Source organism: Larus michahellis, chromosome 3 (assembly GCF_964199755.1).
Source record: "Larus michahellis chromosome 3, bLarMic1.1, whole genome shotgun sequence".
In the NCBI taxonomy this organism is placed as follows: domain Eukaryota; kingdom Metazoa; phylum Chordata; class Aves; order Charadriiformes; family Laridae; genus Larus; species Larus michahellis.
The window spans coordinates 70,158,028-70,169,937 of record NC_133898.1 but is presented as its reverse complement, the minus strand read 5'-3'; the positions used below and the strand labels follow the sequence as shown (position 1 = coordinate 70,169,937).

General features: G+C 42.6%; 1 protein-coding gene across 1 annotated transcript; it reads right to left on the bottom strand.

Moving 5' to 3' along the window:
- Window positions 1–5,204: 5,204 nt before the first annotated feature.
- On the bottom strand, window positions 5,205–6,275 carry TAAR1 (trace amine associated receptor 1). The gene has a single exon (XM_074578301.1). The coding sequence runs from the start codon at window positions 6,273–6,275 to the stop codon at window positions 5,205–5,207; it is 1,071 nt and encodes a 356-aa protein (XP_074434402.1).
- Between the last annotated feature and the right edge of the window lie 5,635 nt (window positions 6,276–11,910).

Below are 11,910 nucleotides of genomic sequence, written 5' to 3'. Positions count from 1 at the left end.
TACAGCTGGACTTTGTGCCAATGATCACCACCCTCTGGGCCTGGCCGTTCAGCCAGTTTTCAATCCACTTCACTATCTGGTCATCCACCCCATACTTCATTACCTTCTCTATGAAGATCTTATGGGAGACAGTGTTGAAAGCCCTGCTGATGTCTAGGTTGACAATAACCACTGCTCTCCCCTAGTCATTTCATCATAGAAGTTTATAAAATCTAGGCTATGTCTAATGGAAACAGACTAGTCAAAATGTGCTTACAGATAGGCATAGTTGTCTTCTGAATTATGTCTTCAGATGCAGTAGGGTAGAACTAGTGTTGTAGATAACTAAGATGATCAGAAAAACTACAGAAGTAAGACTTTTTGTAGAACGCTAAGCATCTTATGTTTGAATGTATCTAGTATTTTCTTCCTTGTTGAATGGCTATTAATGCATTATAGAGGACAGAGAGTGCACAGTGTGCACAACCTAGATGAGTTAATGATTTAAGGAAAGTCATACACTTTGCAATGTTTACACAGTTTGAAAGCCTGAATTTTCTGTTTGAACACTGCACTAATGTATTTTTTTTATCTACATGTTTAAAATACTCCATTTTGGAGCAAAGTTTTCCTTGTGAGGCTTATAGAAGGGTCCTGCTTGGAGAGTTGGTGCTCCTCCTCTTCCCCCGTCCTGCTGCATCTGGTGACTGAGGGGCAGATGGGAGGCTTGGCCGCAGGTGGGACCATCATGCATGAGGCCATAGCAGGTGACAGCCCGCAGGTTGCAGCACCGTGTTACAACCACCAAAACACGAGCTACAGGCAGAGGGGACAGGCTCAGGTCCATGACTCTGAAATTTACTGTCAGTTTCGTACAAAGCATGAGAGGAAGGTGACATTGCAAAACGTGCTCACTGGTGGCAAAATGAACAGACATAGGTTTACTGGTGAAACAGATCCTTTCATCATGCTGGAGTAATTGCTTGGCTCAAGTTTTCAGGGAAGTTAAAACATATGAAATCACCCACTGGAGACTCATTTGTTTTGAAAAAGGTAGCCGTCTGGGAAGTGTTTAATAAGGTCACTAATTAAATGTGTTGATAAGGAACTTAACAATACCCTTTGCACTTCATTTACATGATGACACTTTGAGATTGCCATCAGGTAGATTTTGCTTCACCTGACCTAGCTCATAATCTGATTGGGCAACAACAGCATGAGGCATTTTTCTTGTGGTCTCCTAATTTATCAAAACCTGGGGTTCAAATAGAGACCCTGTGGCCTCATTAACACACCTCATTTGTACATCTCCTTCACAGCAAGAAATAACTTCGTGCTGTCTGTGATTACAGCTGATGAGAGAAAGTAACTTGGGATTTGATTAAAGTTGCTCTGCCAGAGAAGGCACTCTGTAAACAGAAGGCAAGGAGGCTCTTTGGGGAAGTGCCACCCTTAGGTAATAGGACACCAGAGGAAAAAAGTTACTTCTAAACTTTCTCAGCTGGGCCACACACAAAGCTAACTTATACTTGTAGGTTATTAAGAACAAGGAGAACTGCCTTCTAGATGTGGATGAAGGTCACCAGCAGTCTGTGTGTGGAAGTCCCTTCTTACTTCAGCAGAGAATAACTGTTGGTGACATCTTGGCTAGACTTGCTTGCAGGACAGTTGTTGGTTTATACACTGAAAATTTCTTCTTGTACTATTTTCATTTACACTAAATAGATTGTGGTGATCTTGTGCAGCCACAATGCTGGGAGGCCCTCTCTGCTGGTTTTGTCTGGGATAGGGTTAGTTTTCGTCGTAGTAGTTTGTATAGCACTATGTTCTGGATTTGTGATGAAAACTCTTCATAACACAACTATGTTTTATCTCTTGCTGAGCAACGCCTCAAGGCCTTCTGTGGGAGTAGGCTGGGGGTGCCTCTTGTGCAAAGAGGTTGGGAGGGGGCAGAGTCAGGACAGCTGACCCCAACCGACCAAAGGGATACCCCACACCATATAATGCCATGCTCAGCAATAAAACCTTGAGAGAAGAAGGAGGACATTCAGAGTTCATCTTCCCAAGTAACTATTATGCATGATGGAGCCCTGTTTTCCTGGAAATGCCTGAAGATCTGCTTGCAGGTGGGAAGTAGTGATGAATTCCTTAATTTGCTCTGCTTGTGCACACAGCTTTGCTTTACCTATCAAACTGTCTTTATCTCAACCCACAAGTTTTCTCGATTTTAGCCTTTCAATTCTCCCACAATCCCACCAGGGGAGTGAGCAAGGGGCTGCGTGGGGCTGAGTTGCTTACTGGGGTTAGACCACGACACCCTCCAGACTTCTGCGCAGCATGCATGGAATGGCTGAGACTCCTCTAAGCCAAGGTCTCCCCTATCTGCCCTGCCTGGCAGCTCACTCACAATAACCTGCTGGCTGTTGACAATTTTTGACTTGCTTCCCTCCTGACATGCTCCAGGGCAGGACATAAGGAACTGCATGTGTGCCTCTGGGACTTCACAAGCCGCTGTCCCACCACCGTCTCCCAGCTGCAGCTATTCAGGCAAATCTCCAGTAGTAGCTCCACAGATCGCTGCCTAGATCCAAAATCTCATTTCAGGGCTCTTGCTAGTTAAGAGTTGGTCCTGAGAAGACATCTAACTGCTAGTTCTAGAAAACTGGCCTTTGACACATGCATTCTTGGAGTCCCAGGATCATCTCAACTTTTCCACGGTGTGGGATTTACCTATACTGAGTCATCCTTATCTCAGCTACCTAAAAAAATCTATCTAAAAGCATCAAAGCATCCATTCTAGTGACTGAAAGATCCCTCTTAGTCGTAAGAAAAAGAACATCTGCAGGAACAATTCATCTTACCTAAAAATGGATAAGCTGGTGCGATAAAACACCCCACAAAGGTGACTGTTTTTCTACAGTGAGTTTAAAGAGAGCTACTAACACTAGAGCAGATGTGGTGCCTAACTTTTAGATGTCTAAATTTAGGTTAGATAGCTATCAGTCTTCAGGAGTGTGGGTCTGTTTTTTATGGTTTTAAGTGGATTAGCTTTGCACTAGGGTCTAGGCACAGATTGCAGAGGCGTGTGCTCTATTTAGACTAGAGGGTATCCTGCAAGCAAGCTGGCATCATATTCACTCACAGGCTCCTCCTGCAACCAGAAAAGATGCCAGAACAATTTATGAAGAGAGACTGACCAGCTGTGAACTCTGGTACAGCTGAAATTCTGGAAATACAGTAATGCTTCCGTATTTTCAGGCAGACAGGCAGTAGATGAGGGGAAGGAAATAACTTCTCCATTGACTTCCTGAAGGGACTATGTTAATATGCACTGAACTTACCAAATATACTTAAAAAGCCTCAGATGGCAAAATTCCTCATAGGGAAAGATCACTTTCCTTCAATCTATAACACTACCAGAAGAAAGGAGTTATTACCTGGCAGCACTGAAACTGCTATTTCAAGAGAGATCAAGATGTCCAAGTGATCATGCAGTTCATTACAGAAGGTAACACTGAGCATGAGAAAATTAACTACATCAGGCCAGTCTCACTGGGGATGAAAGAAGAGGGGAATTACCCATTAAGTTACCAGAAAGATAGATTTTCTTTATCTTAACTTGCTTTATTTCTGTGAGATAAAGTATTAAAGTACTCATATTGTCACTCACAAGGAACATCGTCCACAGCGCAGGTGCTGATGTCGTGTTTTGTTCATTTTTATGTCATTTTGGAAAGTGCAAACTTACAAGATGGCAATGAAACAGTAAAAAAGACAATTTCAGATCCTGATATTTTTCTCTGCTGAAATGTTGCATCATTCAACTTTTATGCTTTGCTGCATAGGGTTTGCTTCGGTGCTCTACAAAACACAGAAAAGAAAGCCAAGGTACACATACTGCGTGCACTTAAACAAGCAACATAAATGGAGGACATAATTTGCTGCTAAGCATAGCTCTCCAGTACAGAGTCATCAGTTTCTCTCCATAGTCTCTTCTCAGGTACTAATCCTTTACTGTCCATCTCCAGGACTAGTCCTTCATGGTCCAACCAGATATCACAGGATCAGGTATTATTTCCTTCTGCTTGGCGATAAGTCGACTCTAGAAAAGTCAGGTCATACATTAAAAAAAACCACCGTCTGTGGGTCTTCGTCACCTGGTGATCATGTGCTAGTTTTTGACTTACTTGCCAGTCCTTCGTTCTCCCATCTGGGTGTCCTGAGAAGCTGCCCACAGATGTAACCTTGACAGTCTGCTCACCCAGGTGCCAGCATCCCAAGCCATCCCTATAGCCCTTCTTCTGCCACTTCTGGTGCTTCCACATCCACCCGGCCCCATTCATCCTCCATTCAGGCCACTATAGCATTTCTTCACAGTTCTCTATATGCTTTCCTCACCAGCTGTCACAGCGTTGCCATCAGACAAAATAACAACATGTCCAAGCTAAAGAAAAAGTTCTGTAAGATGCAAATTGGCAAATATTTTACATCAAAACATTCGTTAGACAAGCATAATTTTTTGTCCTTGTCAGGTTCAATGTTGCTTTTCACTATTGCTTTTCATTCCAGACATTGTGTTTTCCTTGTCTTTGATCCTGTAAAACATGCTTTTGATCTCATGAAGCAGAAAAGCATTTAAGTGACAAACTTGTAAGTGACAAGCACTAGCTGAAATAGAAACAGAAAGAGTAGCACGACTTTTTTCTAACCCATCTTCCCTCCTTGGAGCGTGCTGGTATGGCTGGTTATGTGCCTGTTTTGACCTCTGCACATGTACTGAAGGAGAGGGACAAAACTTAAAAGCTTTGGATTATTACTCAAAGATGTCTAGGAATTCAAAAGGAAAGGCTTTCCTGCTCTTTCTAGAGGACAATAAATAAACACTAATATTTTAATATGAACACATGTTGTTCAATAAATTCATCTGTTGTATCAGAATAATTTCTTAATTATTAAGAGCAGGTATATAATCTGCTCTAAGTTTTTTGTAAACTTAAGTCTTGCTCTCCCGTGCATTGCATGCAAATAGCTATAACCCAAACACCACATACAATTCCCAATCTGGAATGAAAGAAGATGTAAAGCACAATAGTGGCTTATATGCTTGAACCAGATTTGGTAAATGAGTAAACAAATAGGTGTTTCCTTCATTTTCAACTCTTACATCTGGGACTTCAGCCTCCAGACAAAAATTGAAAGCCATGAATCCAAACATTTAAAGCAAGTTACTCTAAAAACAAATGAGTCCTGGATGAGTCCTGTTGAAAAACTTTTCCAAACAGAATCATCTTTAATGCCCTGCGAAACCACATGTAAAAAAACGCATAAACAATCGGGTTAAATGTAGAATTTAAATAACCAAACCAAACCAAAGCATCAATGAGAATAGGGGGTATCACATAATTCATAAATGGATTGGTTGCTGTAAAGAAGAAGAATGGACTCCAGCAAATGAGAAACACTCCTATTATTATGCCTAATGTCCTGGCAGCTTTCCTTTCTCTGCGTAATGAAATGTGGTGCTTCATTTCAAATTGCATCTTTTTTTGGCTAATTGCGTCAATGGATCTTGCCTGACTCTTGGCTACAGAGTATATTTTCCTATAGATGTACAACATAACAAATCCAGGGATGTAAAAAGACACTATGGAGGCCACAACACCTGAAGTTTCACTAAAAAAGACAAAGCATCCTCCTGCACAGTGGACATTATTATAAATCTCTTCTGCCCCTCGCAAGTTTAGGTCTAGAAAGATCATCCCAAAAGCAAAAGCAGCAGGGACTGTCCAACTTACAAATATCATGACTAGGATAACAAAAGTATTTATCTTTGATTTGTATCTTAGAGGGTCACACACAGCATAGTAACGGTCGATGGATAAGAAGGAAAGATGGAAGATGGAAGCTGTGCTCAGCATAATGTCCGTGCTCGTGTGGATCTTGCAGAAGAGCTCCCCAAAGTACCAGCAGTGCTCTACAGAGCGCACCATGCTGCAAGGCATGATGAGGAATCCCAGCAAAAAGTCTACTGTAGCCACAGAAAGTATCAGGAAATTGGTAGGCGTATGGAGCTGCTTGAAATGTGATATTGAGATGATAACTGTCAAGTTTCCTACCACTGTGGCCAGAATAATGCAAACCATGAAGATATACATGGAAACACGGATACTGTTTGACCAGCTGCTCCGTATGCAAGAGCCGTTTACGGATTCACAGCACAGTTGCATCCTTACTGAGGTCTCAAATCCACATAGGTATGCAGCACAGGTACTGTTTTTCCTACTGCTGAGATACATTTACGACTGGTTTTGTCCTTTCTATACAGGGAGAGCTGCAGGGAGGAAAATAAAAAAAAAGACAGTTGTAAACACCTTCATTTATTTGGATGTGTAAGAGATTCACATTTCATTACTTATGAAGGATGAAACTGTTTTGCAATTATACTTTTAACAGATTGACACCTTTATCATTAGACTTCCCTTGAAATGGGAATCTCATTTGATGAAATAAACTGTACAATAGCAGTGGCTCCCAAAGGTGTGCACAGGACAATATCTTGTGTAGTGGTCAGACGAGAAGTCCTTTTCATTATTTTCTGCTTAAACAGTCCTACTCTTCTTCATCAAAATTTTGGAGTCCTGTATCTCCACTTTGCTCTGGAAAATCAGCAATTTTAGATCCTGAAGCTCCCTCAACTTACTCTTTTGATACATAAGTCTAAGATCTACAAGTTTAAAACAGAAGGCTAAAGTTGAGGAGCCCACGCTCAACTTCTCCTCCAGCCCTGTCCTGACAGCGACAACTGAACCCTCTATGCAGCCTGGCAAAACCAAAGAGTTCCCACAGGCCCTCAGTTTTTAGGCAGATGGCACTGCCTGAAGAGGAGAAAAGAGGAGAAAAAACTTTTCTGACCTTCTGCTGCCAAAATATAATGGAAGAGCCCAACTAATGTGAAGCATTAGCTGCTGTATAAGCAAATATCTTTTCTGTCTGGCTCTTGTTTATTTCAGTGCTAGTAGTTTTGCATTGTTTTGTATATTTATTATGTTAATACTGGTTTTATCCAAGGCACAAACATGAAGGGAAGCATTTTCTGAACATTGGTTTAGCCTACAACTGATGTCACAAATCCTGGCTGTCCTCTCTTGTATGCAGTAGCACATCCCTTTTGCGAGTCTCTCTACAAAGACGTTTCATGAAAGTACTTAAGCACTTAGCAGTCTATATTCATTCTTAAAGATCTGGTTTTCCTTTAATTAACAGAAAAATAGTATTGTTGTGAAAAATAAAGAACATTAGCATGTGATATTCACTAGCATTATCGTTCTGGTATAACGTGGTTGTTTAAGTCAGAAGAATACTGACATGGCAATTTAGCCAGTACTAATTTAATCCATTTGCTTCAGGATTTTGCGACCTCTGATTATTCCGGATAGAACACAACAGAATAATTAATTTTTTCCTATATTGAAACCAATGTTATTACAAGCACACCATGCGATTAGAAGCTGAATGGAAGCTGAATATAGATGATAAACTATAGCTTGCAAAACCCTGGAAGCTACAGGTTTATAACTAACAGCTTGCATTTACAGAGTGAATTTCCAGGCAGTGGCACCCAAGTGCCAGGGAGAAGGTGCATCCAGAGGCACTCTCTGGAGCACAGGACACAATCTGAGTACATTTAGTTACTGTTTGGGATGCCTCTTGCTTCCCCCTTTTTCTACCTACTAAGGTTTAACTCTATCTCTGCTCTTTCCACCTCACTTTAACTATCACTTCATATATTTCAATTTTGGTCAGTCTCTTCACGTTTATTTTCCTGCCCAGCATTCCTTCTTTTGATGTATTTACACCCAGATAGAAGGAGGGCAGCCAGATGGATCTTTATTAACTCAAATCTTCACTTTTCACAGCAGAAAGAATTAAATACTGATTTAACTGTATATACTAGAAATAATTATAAAAGCTTTAAGCTCATTCAGGTTATAAAAGTGTCACATAGATTTCAACCTTCATTTGTTTTATATGTAAATAAATTAAAAAATATGGTAAAATAGGCTATGAAGCCAATCAAAAAGAATTAAGATGCTATCTCTAGTTTTATATTTAAAAGATGAACAACTTCATGGCCTGGACAGGTGTACTCTTCGCTGGGTAAAAAACTGGCTGGATGGCCGTGCCCAGAGAGTGGTGGTAAATGGAGTTAAATCCAGTTGGTGTCCAGTCACAAGTGGTGTCCCCCAGGGCTCGGTGCTGGGGCCGGTTCTCTTTAATATCTTTATCAATGATCTGGATGAAGGGATCGAATGCACCCTCAGTAAGTTCGCAGATGACACTAAGCTGGGCGGGCGTGTTGATCTGCTTGAGGGTAGGTTGGCTCTGCAGAGGGATCTGGACAGGCTGGACCGATGGGCTGAGACCAATGGTATGAGGTTCAACAAGGCCAAGTGCCGGGTCCTGCACTTGGGTCACAACAACCCCATGCAGTGCTACAGGATTGGGGCAGAATGGCTTGAAAGCAGCTCGACAGAAAAGGACTTGGGAGTGTTGGTTGACAGCCGGCTGAATATGAGCCAGCAGTGTGCCCAGGTGGCCAAGAAGGCCAACAGCATCCTAGCCTGTATCAGGAATAGTGTGGTGAGCCGGACTAGGGAAGTGATCATCCCCCTGTACTCGGCACTGGTGAGGCCCCACCTCGAGTACTGCGTTCAGTTTTGGGCCCCTCGCTACAAGAGGGACATTGAGGTGTTGGAGCGTGTCCAGAGAAGGGCTACAAAGCTGGTGAGGGGCCTGGAGGACAAACCTTATGAAGAACGACTGAGGGAGCTGGGGTTGTTTAGCCTGGAGAAGAGGAGGCTGAGGGGAGACCTTATCACCCTCTACAACTACCTGAAAGGAGGTTGTAGAGAGATGGGGGCTGACCTCTTCTCCCTGGTGACAAGTGATAGGACGAGGGGAAACGGGTTCAAGTTACGTCAGGGGAGGTTTAGATTAGATATTAGGAGACATTTTTTCACTGAAAGGGTTATTAAACATTGGAATAGGCTGCCCAGGGAGGTGGTGGATTCACCATCTCTGGAGGTGTTTAAAAAAAGGGTAGATGGGGCACTGAGGGACATGGTTTAGAAGTGGCTCTTGTCAGGGTAGGCTAAAGGTTGGACTCGATGATCTTAAAGGTCCCTTCCAACCTCAACAATTCTATGATGCTATGATTCTATGATTCCCTATTGTTATCTCACAGAGAAATTGTTTAGCTTAAAGAAATATGATCTCCCCTGGAAACAGTTCTTCTTTAAAAAGTCTTATTTTCAGGAGATTGTGTTTTTCGTTAAACAGAAAGAAGAAACTCCAACCAAAATATTGAGCAACCTGAGATCAAGTGTGTGGCTTTGCATGAAATGGAAACAAAATAAATCAAAACTCATGGGGCCAACTGCCCAAATAAGCTAAACACTGAAGAAGTTTTCAACAAGAAAGCAGAACACTTCTCCACCATAATTAATTACAAAGTTCAATAAAATGGAAATATGGAGAAGCATCCTTTTAAAAACATATCTTCCTACCTTTCTCTCCTCACACTGAGCTGAAGTCTTCTCTTGGTGCTCATTTGTTTTCTGCTCATTGAGTGGCACCGCTTCCTTTTAAAGACCATCTCAAGAGACAGCTGAGCCTCTTCACTATCGTAACTGTTCTGGGTGACACAAATTTTGAGAGAACAGGCACTTAATCCACAGCCAGAGCAGCTTCCAGAAGCCCCCGGCACATTGCTGGAGGATGTTGGGTGCAATGAAGAGCGTTCTTGGCCCCTTGCTCAGGAACAGCTGCTAATTGAATAGTAGCTCAAACTGTTTATTTTGTCACCCACTTAAGAACAAAATCATGTCTGTAACGGTCATATTTATTTAACGGGCCTTATTTATAGGTAAATTGAACACATTTGAAGTGCGTTTACTTGTTTTATTAAATGTTGTGGTCACATTGTGAGCAGCCCAGGATTATCTAGATGCAGAACAAAAGCCACCATGTAGTCTTCCTTCCATAAGCTTCTAAAATGTAGCAAAATACGTAAGTATAGGTAGGTTACAGCAGCACGTAAGATTTCCCTGAAAAGGTATATTGTGTACAGAGTGACATGATGTGTATTTACCAGTCTGGTTCTGATTACTCTACTGAACAAACAGGTTTAATCTAACAGTTTAATCGGTTAACAGCTATTTGCAAGGTACCACTACTAAAAAGGTGTTTAAAATAAACACCTATTATTGGCTGTACTGGAGTCACAGATGAGGAGAATCAATTTTTTGCTCCACAAAAGACCATGCAGCCTTTTAAAACAGTGATACTGCTTAGCATAAAAGACAATGTTACTGTGGTGACTATCAGCTAAAGCCCAGTTATGCGGGGTGCCTCAGTGACATAGGCAACAGGGTAGATTAAGATACTATTTCTTGCAAACTATGTTGCATGACCTGGGTTAGCTGCTTCGTTATGTGCACAAAAATCAAAATGAATGCAAGCAACTCACTTTTATTTTTCTTGAGGCTGCACTTATAGAGGGACTGCGGTGTTGCAACACAAGCTTCTCCTTGCTGTGGGAAGAGAGTTTGCCAAGTAAAAAAACTGCAGAAACAACCATGAGGCTGAGTGAGAAACTAGTTGAGAGAGTCACAGAATCACAGAACCTTCAGAGTTGGAAGGGACCTCTAGAGATCATCTAGTCCAACTCCCCTACTAGAGCAGGATTGCCTAGAGCACATCCCTCAGGGCTGCATCCAGGCAAGTCTTGAAAATCTCCAGAGAAGGGGACTCCACAACCTCCCTGGGCAGCCTGTTCCAGTGCTCTGTCACCCTCACCGTAAAGAAGTTTTTCCGTGTATTTGAACGGAACTTCCTATGTTCTAGCTTGTGCCCATTGCCCCTTGTCCTGTCACTGGGAACCGTTGAAAAGAGTCTGGCACCATCCTCCTTCAACCTTACAAGTACCCTTTAGGTACTTGTAAACATTAATCAGGTCCCCCCTCAACCTTCTCTTCTCCAGGCTAAAGAGTCCCAGCTCAAGAGGATAAAGCGAGGAGAGGGCAAGTTGCTCAGAGTTGGGGAAATGTTAAAGAGACGTTAGGCACCCAAATACTGGTCTCTGAGAGAGGTCTTCACCCTTTTGAGATTCATAGCTGTGGGCCTTCCTTGGAGCCAGGCACTTCGCTTTGAGGAGTGAAAGTTTATGCCTTGATAATTGCCATCTTGACATATATATTTTATAGTAAGGTGAAATTTAGGGGAGCATGTCCATGTTGCCTTACTCTATACAAAAATCGTATCTATAAAGAAGTCTGGCGGCCAGCTCATTATGGGGAGTTAGTGGAAGGACATCCGTGCACACACACACTGCTCTCCTGCTGCGCCTCTCCGTCGAGTGATGCGGTGGCCAGAACTCAAGGGGACAATCCAGAAGGGCAGCTCTGCTTGAAGTGTTTGTTTCAGAAGCAGCTATCTGCCAGCAGGCAGCCAAACCCTTGGGGGACCCTCTGGGTCTGGGGAGACCTCCCACTGCCCCGGCCAGCTCTGCTGGACTGCAGGAGGGCAGGCAGCTCCTGGAGTCCAAGTTTTCGCACTGCCTCCCTTCACCACCAGATTTTGAGTCCGGTCAGGGAGCGTTTCCCTCCAGTTTCTGACTTGCAATAAAATGCAAGAACAGCTTGGCATTCTTCCTCTCATGCGTGACTTTTCTCCAGGAGGCAACCTGCTTCTTTTTAGACCCGCTGAGGATTTTGGAAAGGTTAGGAGTCCTCAGGGAGATGAAATAAAATGAAGAGGAAGATTCAAAACCCGATGATGCAAAACGATATGTTGTAGGGTTATTATATTTATCAGATGGCTGTACAACAGTCGTATCTTTCCTGCCTGCACTGTGCCTGCACTGTGCACTTA